General features: G+C 58.0%; 3 protein-coding genes across 6 annotated transcripts; 2 read left to right on the top strand and 1 right to left on the bottom strand.

Moving 5' to 3' along the window:
- The first annotated feature begins 172 nt into the window (after window positions 1–172).
- Tubb4a (tubulin beta 4A class IVa) lies at window positions 173–6,260 on the top strand. Its single transcript, XM_047531533.1, has 4 exons — window positions 173–331; window positions 821–929; window positions 1,051–1,161; window positions 4,588–6,260. The coding sequence occupies exons 1-4, from the start codon at window positions 275–277 to the stop codon at window positions 5,643–5,645; spliced, it is 1,335 nt and encodes a 444-aa protein (XP_047387489.1). The 5' UTR covers window positions 173–274; the 3' UTR covers window positions 5,646–6,260.
- A 431-nt stretch (window positions 6,261–6,691) lies between these two features.
- Dennd1c (DENN domain containing 1C) lies at window positions 6,692–15,940 on the top strand. 4 transcript variants are annotated; one of them, XM_047531896.1, is made up of 23 exons: window positions 6,693–6,843; window positions 6,914–7,031; window positions 7,920–7,984; window positions 8,063–8,106; window positions 8,233–8,282; window positions 8,606–8,725; window positions 8,805–8,874; window positions 9,077–9,157; window positions 9,252–9,317; window positions 9,409–9,462; window positions 9,573–9,683; window positions 10,659–10,759; window positions 10,859–10,904; window positions 11,000–11,101; window positions 11,187–11,312; window positions 12,168–12,272; window positions 12,976–13,066; window positions 13,151–13,191; window positions 13,393–13,464; window positions 14,075–14,119; window positions 14,202–14,309; window positions 14,512–14,579; window positions 14,706–15,940. In XM_047531896.1, the coding sequence occupies exons 2-23, from the start codon at window positions 7,015–7,017 to the stop codon at window positions 15,643–15,645; spliced, it is 2,523 nt and encodes an 840-aa protein (XP_047387852.1). In that variant the 5' UTR covers window positions 6,693–6,843; window positions 6,914–7,014; the 3' UTR covers window positions 15,646–15,940. The 4 variants fall into 4 exon arrangements, with proteins under 4 accessions (XP_047387853.1, XP_047387852.1, XP_047387851.1 ...); XM_047531898.1 differs by having other exon boundaries at window positions 6,697–7,031; window positions 14,706–14,913; window positions 15,025–15,937; XM_047531897.1 differs by having other exon boundaries at window positions 6,692–7,031; window positions 8,805–8,823.
- Window positions 13,212–18,531, bottom strand: Crb3 (crumbs cell polarity complex component 3). The gene is made up of 5 exons (XM_047531899.1): window positions 18,395–18,531; window positions 18,000–18,175; window positions 17,100–17,173; window positions 16,508–16,651; window positions 13,212–16,166 (listed from the first exon to the last, which is right to left on the bottom strand). Exons 2-5 carry the CDS (start codon window positions 18,079–18,081, stop codon window positions 16,095–16,097), a joined length of 372 nt encoding a protein of 123 aa, XP_047387855.1. The 5' UTR covers window positions 18,082–18,175; window positions 18,395–18,531; the 3' UTR covers window positions 13,212–16,094.
- Between the last annotated feature and the right edge of the window lie 2,382 nt (window positions 18,532–20,913).

Genomic DNA, 20,913 nt, shown 5'->3' with positions numbered 1-20,913 from the left:
GCCGGGAATTGACGCCGGAGGGCCTCCGCCCCCTGCCCCGGGGTGGGGCGAAGGGACCCTGGCGCGCCCCCGGCTGTGCCCCGGAGCCCTAGCGTCCCGACACCCGCCGCTCCGTCCCGGGGCGGGACTGGAGGGCGGAGCGGCCGGCGGTGACGCGAGCCCCGCCCGCTCTTATAGAGGCGTCCCGGGGGCGCAGGGCTAGAGCTCCGCCGCCGCCGCCGCAGCTCCCAGCGCCCGCGACACTGCCGCCGCGTCCAGCAGCAGCGCCATCACCATGCGGGAGATCGTGCACCTGCAAGCCGGCCAATGCGGCAACCAGATCGGGGCCAAGGTGCGCGGGGTCCGGGCCGAAGGGAGCAGAGCCGGGTGCGCGGCTCCCTCAGGCTCTCCGACCGAGGACTTTGGGGGACCGGGTCCCTAGGAGGCCAGCGCCCCAGGGATGGTGGGGGAGGGGCGCTGAGGGCAGGGCCAGGATGGGAACAAAGAGGCCTGTCAATGGGGGCAGGCGCAGCCTTCCGTCCGCTGGCCACAGCTGGTTTCACAGCTGGCCCACTGTCCCCTCCACGCACAAAGAGACGGCGCCCCTCCTCCGGGCTGCGGCCAGGGTGCGCTGGCACCAGCAGGCGGGGGCTGCGGTGTTGACTGCCTCACCCCGCCCCCACCTCTCCCTTCTTGCTGCCTCATCATCCTGTACCTCTAGGTCTCCAGTCACCTTGCTGGGGGTTGGGGGAGCTGCAGCTAGGGAGGTGGTTGGTGAGGGGTCCTAGGCCCTGCCACCTGACCCCTCTTCCTCAACCCTTCCCATCACTGCCGGCTCTAGTTTTGGGAGGTGATCAGTGACGAACATGGCATCGACCCCACCGGCACATACCATGGGGACAGTGACCTGCAATTGGAGAGAATCAATGTCTACTACAATGAGGCCACAGGTAGGGTAGAGGGGGCACCTTCTGGTGTGGGGGTGTGGATTGGCTGGGAGGGGACAGGATGCTCCAAGTGCCTGTGGTTCCTGGCACTCACACCAGCTGCCCTCCATCTGCTTCCCTGCAGGAGGAAATTATGTTCCCAGAGCTGTGCTGGTGGACCTGGAGCCTGGCACCATGGATTCCGTCCGCTCCGGCCCGTTTGGCCAGATCTTTCGGCCAGACAACTTTGTGTTTGGTGAGTCCCAAGAGTAGGGCCCAACGAAAGGAGCCCCTTATTCCTCTCACTCGCAGATGTCTTGATGAAACTCGATACCTAGCACCAGAGTCAGCAGTGACCACAGAGTCCCAGAGTAGACAGAGCAGTCAGGGACACGATGGGGATACACAGGCCACTGTGGAGGTCCTGGGGAGGGATTGGATACAGCAGAGGGTTCAGGGTAGGCTTCCTGGATGAGGTGGCATTTTAGCGAACAGTCCGGGCTAGAGCCAGATTGCCTGGGTACTGGCCCAGCTCGGCCAACTCACGCACTGGACAAATAGTTAATGAGCTCTGACGATATTCCAAGGCCTGCACCAGAAGCCGGGATGCAGCAGAGAACAAAGCAACCTGAGCCGTCTGCTGGCAGGGCCCACTCCCCTACTCAGGTCCTGGAGCTGACATCCTGGTGGGGAGCCTGCAGCAGAGATCCATGAGTCGAGCTCAGCCCTGGACCAGGTCGGCTGGGTGACTTTGGATGGGCCCCTTGGTCTTTCCGTTGCTCAGGCTCCTCATCTTCAAAACAGAGATATAGAATCATCTATTCAGGACTGAGGTGATGGCTTAAAGCTGTCACTGTGTGTAAAGAACTTAGAGGTTGACACAGAGGAAGTGGTAAATAAGCATTTATTGTTGTTTCCATGATCAACACCTGCCACCTAAAAGGTGCGTGGGACAGGGACTGGCCAAGGGACGTGGAAAGAACAGCGTATGCAGACAATGAGCATGGTTTTGGAACTTAGACCCAGGGGAGTAGTCATGCTCAGTAATGCTCCTTCCCGGGAGCCCTTTTCAGGATCAGGCTGGTCATATGTACCCCTGACCTCAGGTCCCAGTATCCACCTTCCCCTAGAACCCCAGCACCTTTTCCTCTGAGAATGGCAGTTTTGAGTCTGAAGTCGAGAGACTGAGAGGATAAGCTATGTGACCTTGGACAAGTGACTTCCCCTCTCTGATCTGTACCAAGATTCTGAGAGATAATGATGCACCAATGTGGGCATGGCCCCTAACAGGTCCTCAGGAATGGCTGTGGCAAGACACACAAATGAGGTCTGGGGCCTTCTTGCATGACCATGGGTGGCTCGCCGTTGGGCCAAGTGATTCTGTGGCACATGCTGAAAGTGTGGACTCGGGCCAGACCATCTGGTTGCAACCCTGGCTGTCCTACTTGCTTGCAGTGTGACTTCTCACACAGGAGCTAGCCTCTCTGAACCTCCATTTCTTTACCTGTAAAATGGAAGCAAACAGAGTACATAACTGTGATGCACACCTGTAATCCCAGCAACTCGGGAGGCCGAGGCAGGACGACCACAAGGGCAAGGCTAACCTCAGCAACTCAGCAGGATCCTGTCTCAAAATAAAGGATAAAAAGGGGGTACGCAGCTCAGTGGTAAAGCACATCTGTGTTCAGTAGCCCCTTGCCAAAAGTATACATGTACCTCAGAGAACCAGGGTAAAGATTCAGAGATCAGGGCATGCCTTTGGATGTTCAATGCCCCTAAAAGGACGGAGTACCTACTGTATTCCGGACAGCCAAGACCTTTTTCTCCTTGCCGTTATGTTCCAGCCAGGAGACAGACGCTCAGATAAACAACGCCACAGCATACATAAGGTTGAGCACTGACAGGTATTGGGAAGAAAAATCAAACAATTTAAGGGTGGGAGGAGGAGGAGGATGCATCATAGATCTGGGGTAGGGATTGTCATCTCTGAGGAGGTGACATTGAGCAGAAGGTGAGGAAGAAGCCAGGTATCAAAACCTAAGGAAAAAGAATCCCGAGCAGCCAGTGCAAAGGGCCTGAGGCAAGACCCAGCATAGCATGTTAGGAAAACAATGAGGAAGTCCTGGTGGCTGGAGGGGACAGAGCAGGTGGGGTAGGGCCCTGAGGGCTGCGGGAGGAAGACCTGGTCTTTTACCCTGTGGGCGGCGAAAGCCAAGGAGGGCTGGGGCTCCGGTGCTCAAGGGCGCCCTCTGGCGGTTGCAGGGAAGACAGCGGTGGGGTTGTGCGGGTGGCGTGCAGGAGCCCTGGATCAGGGTAGCGGCAACCTGGCCTTCGTTTCAGGTGGGTGAGGATGGAGCTGGACCAGGTGGAAGCAGAGGTTCTCCATAATAACAGCCAATATTCTAGTGCTTGACCTTTTCCTCCCGGAGCTTGCATTCCTCTATGAGATTCCAGGCAATAAACAGGATCAATAAGAAAACAGGTTTGTCCATACCACAGGGAAGAGGAGTAAGAAGTCAAGGGGTCGAGCCACGCTAGGCAATCAGGGAAGGCCTCGCCGAGCCCCACGAAGTCTTGAAGGAGGAACTTGGGCAGACCTGGGGGAACAGCATTCCCAGCCGAGCACATCCCATGCAAAGGCCCCAGGGCAGGTTCAAGCCTGGCGTGTTGGAGGAGCCCATGTGGCTGGAGCAGAGGAAAGGAGAGGAGAGAAGGAGGGGGGACCAGGCAGGTCATGTAGGGGCTCACGGGCCACAGGGAGGACTTGGGCTACTGGCCAAAGGTGTAGGAGTCGAGGAGCCAAGCTCAGTGGTGCACGCCTGTCATTCAGTTGCTCGGGACACTGAGGCTGGAGAATTCCAAATTACCTGGACAATTTAGCAAGATCCCATCTCAAAATAAAAATAAAGAGGGTGGGGGTGCAGTTCAGCAGTGGAGATCCCCTGGGTTTGATCCCCAGTACTGCAAAAGAAAGGAGGGGCATCTGGGGATGATTTTGAACAAAGGTGGGACACAATTTGATTTAGGTTTTACATCTCTGGCTACTGGGTAAACACAGAACATGGATGGGAGCAGACAAAGCAGTTAATAATAATAGTAATCTGTGCTTTTGTGCAGTAAGGTGACCATGGGTGACAAAAACGTGTTGTACATTTCAAACACCTAGAAGAGAGAATTTTGAATGTTTTCACCATAAAGAAATGAAGAATGTTTGAGAAGACAGATGTTTAACCTGAGTTAAAAATTATGCAGTGAATACACACGTGGATGTGTAGTACTCCATTAATAAGCATAATTTTTATGTTTTGTATACAATGTATCAGTTAAAAATAAATTTGGGGTGCTGGGGTGTAGCTCAGTGGTAGAGAGTTTACCCAGTGCGTTCAAGGCCCTGAGTTCCATCCCCAGCACTGCAAAAATTAATTAAAAACAAAATTGGGGGCTGGTAGAACAGGTCTTAGCATGTGCAAGACCCTGGGTTTGATATCCAGTGTCCCCGCCCCCAAAAAAAACCAGATTAAAAATAACAGTAATAGTGATTTTAATTACTGATCCTTTTATTGTTATTTTATGTCCTTATCCTTCTTGTTCAACTAGCTGGGGTCCCGAAGGCATTGGGTAGACTGGGTGGAAGGCGGGGCTTCGGGTCAATGCCTGCGGTGGGCTCCTCTCCCCTCCCCAGGCCAATCCGGAGCCGGCAACAACTGGGCCAAGGGCCACTACACCGAGGGCGCGGAGCTGGTGGACGCGGTCCTGGACGTGGTGCGCAAGGAGGCGGAGAGCTGCGACTGCCTGCAGGGCTTCCAGCTGACGCACTCGCTGGGCGGCGGCACCGGCTCGGGCATGGGCACGCTGCTCATCAGCAAGATCCGCGAGGAGTTCCCGGACCGCATCATGAACACCTTCAGCGTGGTGCCCTCGCCCAAGGTGTCGGACACGGTGGTGGAGCCCTACAACGCCACGCTGTCGGTGCACCAGCTGGTGGAGAACACCGACGAGACCTACTGCATTGACAACGAGGCGCTCTACGACATCTGCTTCCGCACCCTCAAGCTGACCACGCCCACCTACGGGGACCTCAACCACCTGGTTTCGGCCACCATGAGCGGGGTCACCACCTGCCTGCGCTTCCCGGGCCAGCTCAACGCCGACCTGCGCAAGCTGGCCGTGAACATGGTGCCCTTCCCGCGCCTGCACTTCTTCATGCCCGGCTTCGCGCCGCTGACCAGCCGGGGCAGCCAGCAGTACCGCGCGCTGACCGTGCCTGAGCTCACCCAGCAGATGTTCGACGCCAAGAACATGATGGCCGCCTGCGACCCGCGCCATGGCCGCTACCTCACCGTGGCCGCCGTGTTCCGGGGCCGCATGTCCATGAAGGAGGTGGACGAGCAGATGCTGAGCGTCCAGAGCAAGAACAGCAGCTACTTCGTGGAGTGGATCCCCAACAACGTGAAGACGGCCGTGTGCGACATCCCGCCACGCGGCCTGAAGATGGCCGCCACCTTCATCGGCAACAGCACGGCCATCCAGGAGCTGTTCAAGCGCATCTCGGAGCAGTTCACCGCCATGTTCCGGCGCAAGGCCTTCCTGCACTGGTACACGGGCGAGGGCATGGACGAGATGGAGTTCACCGAGGCCGAGAGCAACATGAACGACCTGGTGTCCGAGTACCAGCAGTACCAGGACGCCACGGCCGAGGAGGGCGAGTTCGAGGAGGAGGCGGAGGAGGAAGTGGCCTAGGACCCCCGCACTCTCTTCTCGTCTGCCCACACCCCCAACGAGGCCTCTGACCGTTCACCTTTGCCCCCTGCAACCCCAAGGACCCCGTGAGCTCCCTACCCAGCCTGATCCTAGGACCCCACCAGCATCTCTTTGCCCTGACCCTAACAATACCTTTGGAGTCCACGTCACTTCTGGCCACTTCATCTCTGACCCTAGCCCAGCTTTGACCCTTGAACCCCACCTTATCTCCAAATCCCCTGGGAGATCTTCCAGCTTGACACACCTGTAAGCCCTGCTTCACCTTCTCCAGCCCTTGGGACCCTCCTTGACCTTGACTCCCTCACCCTTGACACAGGCAGCCCCCATGGCACCTGAAGAACCTATAAGCCCTGGTTTACTTTTGACCCCTCCTTCAGAGCCTCCCCTCACCTCTGATCTTGCCTCACCTTTGACCTCAGGGCCCCTGCACCCCTCTCACCCTGCCTCCTCTCTGGTTCCCCTAAGCTCCCATTTCCTCCCTGACTTCTCTCCCTGGGCGCCTCCTTACCTCGGCTTCCCGGGAGCACTGTCAGGGAGCACCCCCATCACCCCTCCCCCGCCTGACTCTGGATGAATAAATAAATCCTCACCTGGCCTGTGTCTGAAGAGTCCACTTCATCACCTTGCGCGGCCAGCGAGGGCTTCTCCTAGGGGTGGAGATGGGCGCCAAGGGCTCCGCTTTCTCCAGGGTGGGAGCAGAGATCTGGGAGTCAGACAGACCAGGTCAAGCCACCAAGCAGCCCTCTGGGGTGCAGTAAGCCACCACCCTCTGACTCCCCCACCTGTCCGTCATCTGTGACCAGGCCTGTTTGTATGAGCCGTGACTTTCTGACTGTGGCAGGGGGAGCTGTCTGCGGCTCTGCCTGTGTCCCGCCCTCTGTCCCCCTGCCTGGCTCCTGCGCATCCTTGCCCTGGGCCAGCTCCCTCTGGTGGTGCTGCGTGCAGGGTTGGCTGGTGAGGATGGACCCAGGAAAAGATCAAGAGTAGAAGGAAGGGGAAGCACCCTAGGCAGACTGAATCCTCGCCTTCCCTGCTGTAAGGAAGGCAAGGCGAAGGCCTGCGTGTGACAGTGGGGACAGGACGTAGCCCAGCCTCCAGGATGAGACTGAAGGACCGGTCTATGAGCCTGCGCCTATTGCCACCATCCCGGAGAAGGCTAAGCAGCAAGGACGCCTAGGTTTCTCACAGCGGGTGGGGGCTGGGGCCTCCGTCCGGGAGGACGTCACCCGTTAAACTTCCTCTGTCAGCCACACAGGAAGCTGAGCCGGCTCGGGGCCCAGCCCCAAGCAAGCACAGGCCCCCAGGACCCCTGGGGAAAGGGCCCAGCCGGGCTAGCCCTGCAGGGACCATGGGATCCAGAGCCGAGTAAGAGCTGCCCCCTCACTCACCCTGTGGCCCAAGATTCCCAGGCCTGGGCTGGGGCAAGAGGGAGCTAGGGCGGGGGCAGACCGGGTGGTACAGTGACCCATAGGCGCAGGCGGCAGGCATCAGGCAGGACCTCCGCTGGCCTCCCCGTGCCTTCCCCTCTGGGACCCACTTAGGCCACACCGGCTCCTCCTCCTCTCTCTCTCTCTCTCTCTCTCCCTCTCTCTCCCTCTCTCTCTCTCTGCGGTTGTTTCACCCTGGAATCGCACACGCTGCTCTGGGCTGCGCCTCTGGGTATGTGTGAGTGGTAGCTTCTGGAAGTCAGCAGAGTGGGTGGTGAGAGGAGGGGAGAAGCCGTGTGTCCACACAAGGGTGCCTGTGCGAGTCGTGTCCCTGTGGGGGTGAAGCGCTGGGGACAGGACAGTGTCTGCAGGGAGTCTCCACCGGATCTCACCATCTCTCTCCTGGAGCTCAACTCCCCCATGAGTATGAGTGGGGACAGGGAAGGTGGGGTGCTCGTAGGGCTTACAGTAAGTACCAGGGCGCTCTGCTGTCTGATCTCCGGTGAGGAAGAGGGGGTCAGCCCCGGGGGCGCCATGAAATCTCACACAGGGCACATGGGCAAACCACGAAGATGCCCACTCACCCAAAGCACTCGCAGCCAGGCAAGGAAAGACAGGCACCTCATCCTCACTCTCGCTCTGCCGCACAGAACGCTGGTGTAAGCAGGCCTCAGCCACGCAGTCCCACACAGCCACACACACTGCTGTGCTCTGGCTCTGCCGCACACTCACGGAGAGCCCCCTCAGAGCTACAGACCCCCCCCCCACATCACACCAGCACACTGGTCACACACACAGATCCACTAAGCCCTCTTCCATCCCACAGAGGGGGTCCCCCCGCTGTGTTTGACTGGTTCTTCGAAGCAGCCTGCCCGGCCTCCCTGCAGGAGGGTAAGTTGGAGTCCTGGGGGTGGGAATGGAGGCAGGGGGCTTGGTGCCCTGGACTTAGAGGTCCACTCTCCCCTACAGATCCCCCCATTCTGCGGCAGTTTCCCCCGGACTTCAGGGACCAGGTACTCGGGCGGGCCTCTTGCTCCCTCAGGACCAGGGCCAGTCCCATAGGGGGCTGGGGCTGTGCTTTGGTCCTGGAACCCGGGGGTCCCCAACCTCATTGTCAGTTTGCTTCTGTCCTCCTCCAGGAAGCTATGCAGATGGTGCCCAAGTTTTGCTTCCCTTTTGATGTAGAAAGGTATGGAAAGGAGCAGGGACCAAGGGACCCAGGCTCTCAAGGACCCTAAGGGGAAAACACAGCAGCTCAGCCATCTGGAGACCCATACACACAGGGACCTGGAGACCCAGGGACCCTGATAATCAGAAACCCCGACAACTGTATGCATAGGGACCCAGGGACCCAGGAACTCATTGTCTCAGGTACCAAGTGATCCACAAAACCAAGGACCTGAACACCCAAGGCCCACCCCGGTGGACACAGTACTAGGAGCACTGTTGGAGGGGGTGGGGTATTTGGAAACTGGGTTGTCAGGACTCTTCAAGAGCCTTGGCCACCTACAGGGAGCCCCCCAGCCCTGCAGTCCAGCATTTCACATTCGCCCTCACGGACCTGGCGGGCAACCGAAGATTCGGTTTCTGTCGCCTGCGAGCTGGTGCTCAGAGTTGCCTGTGCATCCTCAGGTACGGAAATGAGAGTCTGGGGCAGGGTGAGACACACCAAGCCTCAGGGCACTTCATGAAGCCTCTCCTCTCTCTGCAGTCATCTGCCATGGTTTGAGGTATTCTACAAGCTACTGAACACAGTGGGGGACTTCCTAGCTCAGGACCAAGTGAGACTAACCCTCCTCACCACCGGCACCTGTCACTCATGCCAGAGTCCCAGTCTCCGGCCCCACCTTGTCTCCCATCCTTCTCTGAACTCCCAGACCAGTCTTGAGTCCCTTGGCACCTCCCAGGCCACCTTGCCTGAGCCAAAGCCCTCAGAGTCCCAAACCCTCCTTCTGGTTCAGACATGTCCCCATATCCACCCAGGTCTCCGAGGCTGAAGAACTTCTTCTAAACTTGCTGCAGCAACCCCCTCCTGGGCCCCAGGTCTCAGGAGGGCTGGAGTTGGTGAGTAGGTCCCAACTCCTGGGTGTTGGACGCTAGATGGATGAGGAGGATGTACCCCAGCCCTGAGGAACACACAGCTATACCTGTCCCCCAGGGCAGCGGAGTGACCATCTCCAGTGTGCACGGAATACTCCCTCCCGCCCCCGGGAACAGCAGACTGGTGAGGGGGGATCGGGACCCCTGGAAGGTTGGGCACCCAAGTGAGGTCAACTCACAGACTGATTGATTACCCCCACCAATGCCCCCACCAGCTTTCCTGCTTTGTGGCTCCCGACTCTGGCTCCCTGCCCTCCATTCCTGAGAATGTAAGTAGGGACGCGGGAGCCAACTAGGGCGGGCACAGGTCCGTCACCCAGAGTGGGATGCCAGATCTTGGCGTCTGGTCACGCTCAGCGTGTGACCCTCTGTTCCTCAGAGAAACCTAACGGAGCTGGTGGTGGCGGTGAAGGATGAGAACATCGTGGGCCTGTTCGCTGCGCTCTTAGCCGAGCGAAGAGTCCTGCTCACAGCCAGCAAACTCAGCACGGTGAGGCGGGGGACAGAAGGCCTGGGGGAGGAGACAATGGGAGGGACTGACAGTGGGCGCTCCAGCCCAGTGAGACCCGAGGACACAGTCCTGTCGCACTCCTACAGGTGGAATGGTGGTGGGGCGGGTAGCTCCTCCTCTTTGGGAACGCAAAGTCCAGGTGCCACCCTATAGATCAGAGCAACCTTGGCTCCGCCCTCTGGGGGGGGGATAAGATCAGTGAGCACTAAATTCTAGCTCCGCCCCTAGGGGAATAGATGGGTGGGGTCCGAATACCGGTCCACCGCCCTGTAGCCGTGGCCAAAGGGATTGCCTTACGGTCCCTCCTCTTTAGGGGGTGGTGTCAGCGGAGGGTTGCCAAGGCTCCACCCCTAGGAACAGGACCAGGGCGGGCTGGGTCTTAGCTCTGCCCCTTAGAGGGAGGGATTAGAGGGAAGGCGAAGTCTTGGCTCCACCCACTGAGAAGCACAAGACAGTCCTCTGTAACACTGTAACCTCGAGGAATTGCTTCCGGGACCCCAGAGGATACCAAAATCCACAGATGCTTAAGTCTCTTATCTGAAATGGCACAGTATTTGCATAGAATCTGCACATGCCCTCCTATAGACTTTAAATTATCTCTAGGTGACTTAAACTACCTAATACAATGTAAATGCTATGTAAATAGTCGTTATGCTACATTGTTTGGGAATAACGACAAGAAAAAAAACCTTCAGCACAGATGCAATTTTTTTCGGAATCTCTTGGACCCAAGGTTGATTGAATTCGCGTTTGCAAACCCGCTGGTACCCACAGCGGACTGTAATTAGACAAATTCTTGGTCTCAACCTGATTCCTGAAGCAGGGCGAGTTTTCCCCCATTACCCCGAAGGGTCGGGGAGAAGACATAGGAGTCTGGGAAGGTCTGGAGCTACCCTCTCAGAGAGGGTCCTTGAAGTTAGGAGACTGACTCTAAAACCCCTCCTCCGACTCCAGCTGACGTCGTGCGTCCACGCGTCCTGCGCTCTCCTGTACCCCATGCGCTGGGAACATGTGCTGATCCCCACGCTGCCACCGCACCTACTGGATTACTGCTGGTGAGGAATGCGGGACTGGGGGTGAGGCAGGCCTAGGGAAGAGGCCCCGGAGCCTGGGGGGCGGGCGGTGCCTGCATGACCCTGGCCCTCGGTCCGCAGCGCGCCTATGCCCTACCTCATTGGAGTCCATGCAAGTCTTGCCGAGGTGAGAACGAACCACCCTAGAGGTGGCTGGGCGGGAGGGATCCCCTTCCCCACCAGGAGGGATCCTGAGACTCTGAGAGAGACCCTCCCTTGCAGAGAGTGCGCGACAAGGCCCTGGAGGACGTCGTGGTGATGAACGTAGACTCCAATACCTTGGAGACGCCCTTCGACGATGTGCAGGCGCTGCCCCCAGACGTGGTCAGGGTCACCCCCTCCCACCCTCTTTCTCCCAGAGCCCGAGGCCCCACATCTATTCACTCAGTGCCTACCTCTTGTCCTACAGGTGTCCTTGCTGAGGCTACGATTAAGGAAGGTCGCGCTGAGCCCCGGGGAAGGAGTGTCCCGTCTCTTCCTCAAAGCCCAGGCCCTGCTCTTCGGGGGCTACCGCGATGCGCTGATCTGCAGCCCGGTGAGCAGCAGGGACAGATGCCGAGGGAGAGGTGTCTCTGGCTGGCTCGTGCGCGCTGGCGCTCTCTCTTTCCCCGGCTCCCAGTCCCTCTCTGGGTTCCTGAAAGATTCACAGTGCTAGTAACATCTAGCATTCATGGAGGACTGACTTCGTGCCTCTGTTTGCGCCTCCGTAAAAGGGGATGCGAGGAGTACCCGCCCAAAAGGATTGTTTGCGTGGTATTCGCAAGTAGCCAGCACTCCATAAATACCGGGTCATGCTATTATTTAATGCTCACCCTGAGATGGGTACTATCAAAGCCCCATTTTAGAGATGAGAAAACCAAAGCTTGGAGAAGCCCCACGTGGAGTGGGTGAGGATGGAAGCCAGAACCCTGATCTGCTCACTTTGGGGCTCCCTCACCCTCACGCCCATTTTCCACAACTAGTCTATAAAAACTGAGGGGATTCCAGGGTCACTTACATCTGACTTTCTTGTCAGCTCTCAGTTTACAACGTGGCCTCTGTGCCCACCCCGACAGGTGCCCGAGTCCTCTCCCCAAGAGGACTGCCCTCCCCCGGCACTGTCTCTGTCCTGCCCTCCACAGTCTCCTCCCAGCAGGGGCCAGAGGTTACCTGGGGACACCTGAGTCAGGTCCCATATCTGCTCCGAAGCTCTCCCAAGGCTCCCAACTCTGTCTGAGTAAAAGACCAAGTCCATCCCATGGCCACCCCCCCCCCCCCCATTCCCTGCATGGGGTCAGGAACACAGCAGGAGTCCAATTAAAGTTTGCCACATGGCTTTATGGTAGAATGAAGGAGGTGGCTGCGGATCAGGAGAGCCACTGGAAGCTCAGGATGGGACTCCTTCTTCCAGGGCCAGCCTGTAACCTTCGATGAAGAAGCCTTCTTGGCCCAGAAGCCTGGGGCGCCCCTGCAGGCCTTCCACCAGCGGGCTGTGCACCTGCAGCTGTTCAAGCAGGTGCGCCAGAACCCTGCGGGTGAAGCCAGGAGGGCCTGCTGGGCTCCTAGGGGTGGGGCCCCGGGCGAGGTGACGGTGGCCTCTGAGCCCCCAAGGCACGGCTGGAGCAGACCTCTGAGGTTTTTCTGGAGTGCTGGGGCTGCTCCCAGGGATTCCCTCACTCCAGGGCCCCCCTGGTGGGGACAAGACCTACTCGGGAGGGATTAGGAGGGTCCAAATTTCTGGATCCCTAAGTGGGCATCCTTTTGGGTCCAGGGAGGTCATCTGCGACTTTAGAGGGCAGGTCCTGACTATGGACTCCCTTTTGGGTGGAGGAGGAAGCAGATAGACTTGTGGGTCCTAGAGATGTGGGAATGGGAAGCCGGAGGGACTCCAGGGTTCCTGGGAGAAGGTAGGTGAACTCTAAAACCCTCCCATGCTGAGCTTGGTTCTGGAATCCCTGAAGGTGGATTGAGTATTATAGGCTCTCAGGAGGGGATGGGCCGGGCTGGAAGGGCAGGGTTTGGTGTCTGGGTCTCAGTAAAGGAATCGGATCCTTGGGAACAGGTCGCGACTTGGGGGCAGGGCAGAGTTGGATCTGTTTCCTGAGGTGGGGTCCAGGAATCTGGACCACTGGAGGGGCTGGAAGGCTTCTTCAGGGGAAGGGGCGCTGGCAGACACAGCCCTTACATCTGAGCGTGTCTGCCCCTGTCCCCCACCGCAGTTCATTGAAGCCCGGCTGGACAAGCTCAACTCCGGGGAGGGCTTCTCCGATGCATTCGAGCAGGAGATCAGCTGCTGCGGGGCTTCCGCAGGTGAGTCCCCGCTGGCCCCCAGCTTCCTACCCCACCATACCCCACCTATGCCTGCCTTGGATGACACCTGCTCTCCTCCCCCAGGTACCCTCCGCTCCTATCAGGTCTGGGCCGACCACCTAAAGGTAGTAACACCAAACACTTGTTATCAATTGGATTAATTTAATCCCACAATAGTCCCCAATAGGGTCGTGATTATGCTCATTTACGGAGGTGGGGGAATTGGCCAGCAACACAGCCCAGGGTGGGGAGTGGGGCCTAGGGCCCAGCCCTAGAGTAGTGGCCCCAAGATCCCAAGTCTCTCCTTTGGTGACCTTCTTCCTTAGAAAGGCGGAGGTGCTCTCCTGCATTCGGTCAAGGCCAAAACCCAACCAGCTGTCAGGATCATGTACCGCTCGGTGAGCTGGGCAGGCCAGCAGTGCAGGGTGGCAAGGGGGAGGGGATGGGTTTCGAGGCTCCATGGGCAACGGGTCACTGAGCCCTGACAGACGTGGTCCTGCGAAGGCCTTCATCAGAACTGAAGCGGCGGCCAAGCTGGGCACGGTTCTCCCGCTCACTTCCCCCCAGCAGGCTCGGCTCTGTCAGAAGCACTTTTTGCTCATTAAAAACGGACAGCCAGGATTCACTGGAGATGCTTGACCTCGGCTGATACATCCCAGCTTCTGCCCTTGTTTCTTTTTCTCTCCAAAGCCGGAAAGTTTCCTGAGGCTTACAATGGTCCGAGTTTATTCTTTGTTCAGTGGAGATGGTGACACATTTTTACAAGGCTGTGTGGCCACTCCCTGTTTTATGTGGGGCTAGGCCTCCAGAAATGCTCCTTTGGTATTAGTCAAGGAGGCAAAAGTTTATGTTGACTTCATAGGTGGTGCTTGGGGAGTAGTGAACATATTTGGAAGACACGGAGACAGATCCCATGCAAGGCACAGCTGTCCTGGGGGCCACGGGGTTGATCTCAGATGCCCAGTGTCCAGTCATCCATAGGTCTAATTCCCCTTGGCTTTTCCATAGGCCAAGAGTGGCTTGAAAGGAATGCAGAGCCTACTACTGTACAAGGTAAGGCCATCAATGATCAATGGCCAATGCCCCAGGGGGGAAGGGGTGGAGGCAGGTCCCCAGTTCCACATCCTCTTCCTAGGATGGGGACTCTGGCCTGCAGAGGGGAGGCTCCCTGAGGACCATAACCCTCACCAGCCGCTCGGATCGCCTACAGCAGCGCCTGCCCATCACCCAGCACTTCGGACAGGTAAGAATGTCCTCCCCACGTGCACACTTGGAATTATCACCAAATCCTTCGCCCACCGCCAGTCTCTGCCTGAACACCTCGCCTCACTCCTCATATACACCAAAATTTGGTGCCCACTTCAAACTCGCCCTCCTCCAGAGAGCCCCAGCCCCCTAACTCTGCAGCTCCACATGACTGTCCTCCCGACACCTGTCCTTTGCAGAGCAGACCCCTCCGCCCCAGCAGGAGACTTAAGCTGGAAGAGGGAGTCTCTGGGCCCCTGGGGGAGAGGTAAGACTCAAAGGGGACCAATGTTGGAAGTGGAAGACCAGGACGGATCAGGAGGCTCCCCAAGCTTTAGAGCAGACCAACCAGGGCTGGGGTCTCAGGCAACTTGGGTTGCCCTTTCTCCCCCAGGACACCTCCTCTGAGTCCTGAGGACTCCCAGGGCCCATGGGCAGAGGAAGTTCTGGACAGCAACTTTTTGGGATCTGGAGAAGAACTGGATCTGTTGAGTGAGATCCTAGACAGTCTGAGTGTACAAACTAAGAACATGGGCAGCCTAAGGCCAAGCCAGAGCTTAGACTGCTGTCACGGAGGGGACCTGGACAGCTGCTTCAGCCTGGTGAGGGGGCCTCCCTATCGCCCAGTCTTTTCCCAACTGCCCGTGCAAACTGCCAGCTCTTTCCCAGCTGAAAGTCAGCAGCCTGCCCTCTCTCACCCATGCCCCACCCAGCCTGACATACCAGGAAGAGCAAGATGGCAGCCAGAGGAGAAACTGCCCGAGCCCCAGCCCCTGTCCCTGCCTGCAGACCTGTCATCCCTTCAAATCACACAATCTTTGGAAATCACCTGCTCCTCAAAGAACCCCAATTCCCAGCTGCCCTCAGTCGCCAGTCAAGAAATCATCTCTGCACCCCAGTTCCACACCGCTTCTGCAGACACAAGCAGCCAAGGGGACCCAGGGTCCTCTCCTCTCACTGAGCCCTCAACCCTCCATCTTTCTCCTGTGCAAAAGGCAACGGGGCATCCTAGAGCCTGGGAGCACCCTCGCACCAGACTCCCCATGGCAAACACCCAGCCCAGCCCTCCGAAAAGTCCCCAACTTCTGGACCCCATGGAGCCCAACTTGGCCAGTGCCAGGACATCCCAGTCCCTTGAGGCTTCCCCAGTCCCCAGTTTTCCAGAGAACCCCAGAACCCAGCCTCCCAAGGTCCTGCTAGAGCATGCTCACCCCCAGTTCCCCGAGGAGCCAGGAGCCCCTGATGCCCCTACCTCACCCACCAGTGACCGGCAAGAGCCCCAGGCCAGGAGGCAGCCTCGAGTTGCTGATCTTAAGAAGTGTTTTGAAGGTTAAGGATCAGGGGTGTGGAGGAGACCCTGGACCCTCAATAAAGCCACAGGAGCCCAAAGCTGGTCTGTCCCGGTGCGTTTATCCAGGGCCTACCCTCTGCTCAAAACCCACCTGTTCCCTGCTCCAGGGGTGGCCTCTAACAGCTCCTAGGTGCGTCTAAAAGCCACTGTCCTCCAGGAGCCCTGGAACCTTACAGCTCGTCTCTACCTTCATCTCTCCATCTAGACTAATGTTCCCACCAACTCAAAAAAGCTTTATTACATCTCACTACCAATGTTACATAAATGTATAAAAAGTGAGCGGGCCCCACCCTTGCCTCAGGAGCCAAGTCTTTGAAGCACCTTCTTCCCTTCTATTCTCAAGCTCTGGGTGAGTGTGACTGCCTAGAGAGGGCACTGCCTTCCCCCAAGGTCACACAGCAAGGAAGGGAGACGAGGAAGGGAGGGAGGGACCTAGATGGGCAGGCAGCCCCGCACCTTCTCCTTGGAGTCCTGGGGGGCGCGGGCCTCCGCTGCGTGAGAGAACTGAAAGAAAGGATAGGGGGTTGGAGGGCCTGCCGCAGGGGGACAGTTCACAACAGCGAAACGGTGCAGCAAGCGGGAGGGTCCCCAGCCCCGGCACCCCCAGCTGCATGCAGAGTCAAGCAGAGGCAGCATGCTGCAGAGCCCACCAGGCCAGCGTCCCCTGGTCCCCCCGAGTCCTCCTGAGTCATCAGGGGCTGGTGTCTCAGTGGCGGCTGCTGTGTGCGCAGGGGTATTGGGCAGTCCTGGGCAGAGTGGGCAGCTGCAGCTGGCCACAGCCTTCAGATGAGTCGCTCCTCCGGAGGCAACTTGAGGTTGGGGGGCGGTGGCGCCCGGGCACCCACCTGCTCCTCGCTGCTGGGCCGGTAGGTGCCCTCTGTCTGTCGCTTCTCCCGAAGTTTCCGCACCAGTAGTGCCAGCCCCACAGCCAGGACCAAGGCAGCCAGGAGGGAGAAGACCACGATGATAGCAGTAATGGCCGCCTGAGACTACGGGCAATGGGACAGAGGACAGGTGTGACCCACCTGAATCTGAGGATCCCATTCATCCCCAATATGAGCGTGCACATATGTGTCCCAATAGGACCTGCCACTTTGGGTGATCTGCCCCCACCACGGGGTTCCTGAATCCTCATCTACTTTGGGGGCCCAAGGCTCCCCACCTGCCACATCTGGGACTCCTGCCCCCACCACACCTGCCAGCTCTGGGTCCCTTATGATTGGCATGGGGGCTCCTGCCAGGGCTCTTAGTGTCCTTATTCTGGGACCTTAGGTCTCCCCATTTGCCCCCTTGGTATTCTACACTCTCACATTTGGGGCTCTCCAGTGCCACCCTGACTTGCCACCAGGGACTAAGGAGGCAGTCCCTTCCACCTGCTATGTGAGGACCCCTACACAGTATCCCAGCTGCCCTCCTCCCACATAAACCCCAACTCACCAGACCCTCACTGGAGTCGGGGCCAGCGGGCGTGGTAGTGCCATTCTTGAGAGAAGGGTTCGGAGCTGTGGGGGCTGGGGGAGAGGGTAAATCGGTCCCCATCCATCCTTCCCATCTCAGCCCCTCTGCACCTTCCTGGGGCACCCCTCCCCACAAGTGCAACAGGCCCCAATTAAAACTGCTCTCCCAAGTCTCCCATTGGAACAGAGATTACAGTCGCCCGGAAGCCCCCCAACCCCCACCACCACCCAGACCTTGCAGTGTGAGCCTTTGGCCAACCCCAGCTCAGCAGAGCTCAGCAGAGCCCAGCAGGGAGTAATCAGCCATCAGTTGTTTGTGTTGAGTTGGGGGCTATTATAATAGATGCCGGCTGGAAGCCCGACCATCCCCCACCACCACCACTCTGGCCCTGAGCCCTTAAGGACCTGGGCGTCCTGCCTTGCCCTGGAGTACCTGACTCATGCCTGCCCCCCAGGCTTCTGAAACTGCAGGAGAAGGGCTGAGTGGCTGGCTGAGTCCACACCTAAGGCTCGCCAATGTCAACCCGGACCCTGGATCCAGGGCCCCCCCTCCTGGCTGAGTCCCTGCAAAACCCCATTCCACAGGCGTTCAGGTCCAAAGCTTCCTTCCCTTCACCTGCTCCGGTGGAGCCCCTTCCTCCGGCACCCCAGCGCACAAATTCCACCCCCTCGAGAATTCAGTGCTGCTAGACCAGCTCACACTGCATGAGGAAGGAGTCAGAAACTCTTCCGCCCGGGCCTGACCCGTAGACCCCTCCCCAAGGCAACCCATGCCCACTTCCCAGTTCTCGACCCTTTCTGTGCCCCAGTGCGCAGCACTTCGGAGCCCGCAAAGCAGACACCCGGGAATCCGGACCCCGCACCCCGGGTGGGTACCTACTTTGTCCGCAGGCTCGGCCCCAGAGGGCCGGCAGCAGCGGCAGGCCGAGCGCCAAGAGCAGCCCCAGGATTGGGGTCGCCATGGGCTGGGCGACGGGTTGGCGGCGCCGGGGCCGGGGCTTCTCGCGCTCGCCGCTTCTACAGCATCTTGGGCCGGGGGTACCTGAAACCCAGCACCTGGGGACCAGAGGAGAGAGGCGGGAGCGTGGGGTTGGGGGCTGGACCCAGGCGCAGGCCCAGGGGAGAGGCGACGAGCGCCAGGACACCCCGGATTCCGCCCCGCCCCCGCCGACAGAATTGAGAGATTAAAAATTAACTCCCGGGCCGCGTTCCTGGGCCGGGAAAGGGGAAGGGTGGGGGTGGGGAGCGGCCAGGCTGAGCGTCGGTCCTCCCTACCTGGCCCAGACGTCTTTGACCTCACACAGGTCCCGGTCCCGGTCCCTCACCCGAACCCTGGGTCAGTCCGTCGGTCGCTCGCTCCGACCCCACCAGCCCCGCCCGCTCACGTGACCCGGAAAGTTTAGTCACTCACCTGGGAGGGGACCGCACTTCCGGCCTGTGCACCTGAGCCTAGAAGAGAGGGCGGAGTCAAGAGGGGCGGGGCCGCGCCGCCGGCGCACCTGTAACGGGAACCCAGTTCCACAGTGGGGGGGGGGGGGTAGTGAAAGGGCCGAAGCGCGCAGGTGTGAGCACATTCCACCTGTGTTTAGGGCACATCTGTAGGATCATACAGGTGTGCAGACACTAGGGGCATACAGACAGCTGTGAATGAGGCACCCGTGCCTGGGTAGACTGATGGGGAGCTCCTAATGAAAAAACACCTGTGTAGTAAACACCTGGCTGGGAGCAAACCCGTGTAGAAGACACCTGCACGTGTAAGAATACTTACCAAGACATCTGCGTGGGATCACATCCATTCGGAGTGTAGTCAAATGAAAGCATACCTGTGTTGAAAACATCTGCATTGTAACTAACATCAGACTGAAGCGCCCCTGGGTGTCCTACGCCTGCGTGTCTCACCTACGAAAGGCACGCTACTTGTATGTAGGAATTCCTGTGTGGAAAGGTATGGAAATAACTATGAAAAGGTATGGAAAGACACACCTGCATGGGACCCAACTATATGGAAACATGCCCATACAGGTGAATACTTACCGGAACACACCTGTGGGGGAGCTGTACAGTGCATTAACAGAGGAACACCTGCTGTGAAGCATACCTGTGAGGTGACAGAAACTGCCCTGGATAAAGAACGCCTGTATAGAAGGGAAGGCCTGGAGACACCGCAGGCACACTCAACACTGAAGCACATCTGTGGGGAGAATCATCGGGACAGAAGTTTAGGTATACCGAGGCCCACCTGTCAGGGAAGCATTTGTGAGAAAACACACACTTGGGGCATCGCCATAGGAAAACACCTGTATCCCAAATGTTTTAGGGCACCTGCAAGGAACACCCATGAATGAAAACATCTACGAGCTTTCAGAGATTTGTTTGAGACGCACCTACTCAAGCACACCTTTCTGGACAGAGACAGAGTGAGAACCAAAGGAGCCCTCAAAGTTGTATCTTTGGATGAAGTGAGATGACAGTCACACGACCCCTCCAGAGGACTCCTGGGAGCGGAGGCACATGCCTCTCATCCTAGCCACTCGGGAGGCTGAGGAAGGAGGATCACAAGTTTTAGGCCGGCCTGTGCAATTTAGCAAAACCCTCAGCAACTTAGCGAGAGAGACCCGGTCTCAATCAATCAATCAATCCATCAATCAACGGGACTGGGATGTACCTCCGTGGTAAAGTGCCCTTGGTTCAATCCCCAGGATCAATAAATGAGTAGTAGTACTAGCAGTATTTGATACTCGGATTGAACCCAGCTGCACTTTACCACTGAAATGCATCCCAAGTCCTTTTGATTTGATTTGATTTTTTTTTTTTTTTTGACACAGTGTCTCTCTAGATAAGTTGCTGAGAGCCTCGCTAAGTTGCACAAGCTGACTTCGAACTTGCCCGTTCTCCTGCCTCAGACTCCAAGTCGCTGGGATGACAGGCGTCCACCACCGCGCCTGGGTTTTTTTAAATCCCTTCTGAGTATAGGAAGATGGTCAAGGGTCCCAGATCTGTTTAAATTCCTTTACCCTTTAGTGGGAATTAGGATTGGAAAGTATGACCGTGTTTCCTCATCCGTAAAGAAGGAAAGCTAGGGGCCTGACGAGGACGATGCGAGAAGTGAGTAAACGGTCTGGCATGTGCCATGCACTGAATCAAAGCTTGTGGTGGTGGTTGTTACATTATTATTTATTATTATTATTATATTATTATTTTCTGTCCAGTGGGCGCCACTCCCCCTGATGGTGAGTCGAGAAACTGCACCCGAAACTAGTGGGCGGGACGTTCGGCAGGTGCATCTAGAGCGATTGGCGAGGGCCCCATCTCCAGTGCTCCGCCACCTGACCCTTATCCCTAGCCGCGTCCGGGACACTGACGTCTGCCAGAGGGGTCAGGAGCGAGCAACCAGCCGGGTGTCTGGATCGCCCCTTTAAGACTGCCTGGAGGGCGGTGGGACTGAGGAGCTCGAGGCAACCTAGGGTCAGCTGGAGGCCCCGCCCAGGTGGGCGGGCGAGGAAGCACGAACCGGTGCAGCTCAGAGGCCTCTGGCCTATAGGAAAGGGACTGTGCAGCCGCGCCGCGTGTTGATCTTTCGTTTCCCTATTTGAGTGCGACCTAGAAAGAAGGCGCGCGGGCGGGCGGGCGGAATGAAGGAACGCGGAGCACTGCCTCTTGATCTTCTGTTTCTATAACTAAGTCGGGAATCTGACATGCGCGGACGGGCAGACGAAGAGCTTAGCCTGCTCAGGGTTCTTGCGTACGTCTGGGAAAAGCGAGTAATTTAGTTCTTGAAAAGGATTAGCAGGAGA

This window comes from Sciurus carolinensis, chromosome 17 (assembly GCF_902686445.1).
Source record: "Sciurus carolinensis chromosome 17, mSciCar1.2, whole genome shotgun sequence".
Classification (NCBI taxonomy): domain Eukaryota; kingdom Metazoa; phylum Chordata; class Mammalia; order Rodentia; family Sciuridae; genus Sciurus; species Sciurus carolinensis.
The sequence above is the reverse complement of the archived record's forward strand: the minus strand, read 5'-3'. Positions and strand labels throughout refer to the sequence as shown.

What these genes read in the sequence shown, in the direction of transcription:
- Dennd1c (XM_047531896.1), top strand. An exon ending in CAGCCAGCAAACTCAGCACG is followed by an intron (nt 9,684 to 10,658) that starts GTGAGGCGGGGG and finishes CTCCGACTCCAG; the next exon opens with CTGACGTCGTGCGTCCACGC. An exon ending in AGGCGCTGCCCCCAGACGTG is followed by an intron (nt 11,102 to 11,186) that starts GTCAGGGTCACC and finishes CTTGTCCTACAG; the next exon opens with GTGTCCTTGCTGAGGCTACG.
- Tubb4a (XM_047531533.1), top strand. Translation starts at nt 275, where the DNA reads ATGCGGGAGATCGTGCACCTGCAAGCCGGCCAATGCGGCAACCAGATC. An exon ending in GCAACCAGATCGGGGCCAAG is followed by an intron (nt 332 to 820) that starts GTGCGCGGGGTC and finishes TGCCGGCTCTAG; the next exon opens with TTTTGGGAGGTGATCAGTGA. An exon ending in GCCAGACAACTTTGTGTTTG is followed by an intron (nt 1,162 to 4,587) that starts GTGAGTCCCAAG and finishes TCCCCTCCCCAG; the next exon opens with GCCAATCCGGAGCCGGCAAC.
- Crb3 (XM_047531899.1), bottom strand. Translation starts at nt 18,081, where the DNA reads ATGGCGACCCCAATCCTGGGGCTGCTCTTGGCGCTCGGCCTGCCGCTG. An exon ending in CCGACTCCAGTGAGGGTCTG is followed by an intron (nt 16,652 to 17,099) that starts GTGAGTTGGGGT and finishes CATTGCCCGTAG; the next exon opens with TCTCAGGCGGCCATTACTGC. An exon ending in GGCCCAGCAGCGAGGAGCAG is followed by an intron (nt 16,167 to 16,507) that starts GTGGGTGCCCGG and finishes CCTTTCTTTCAG; the next exon opens with TTCTCTCACGCAGCGGAGGC.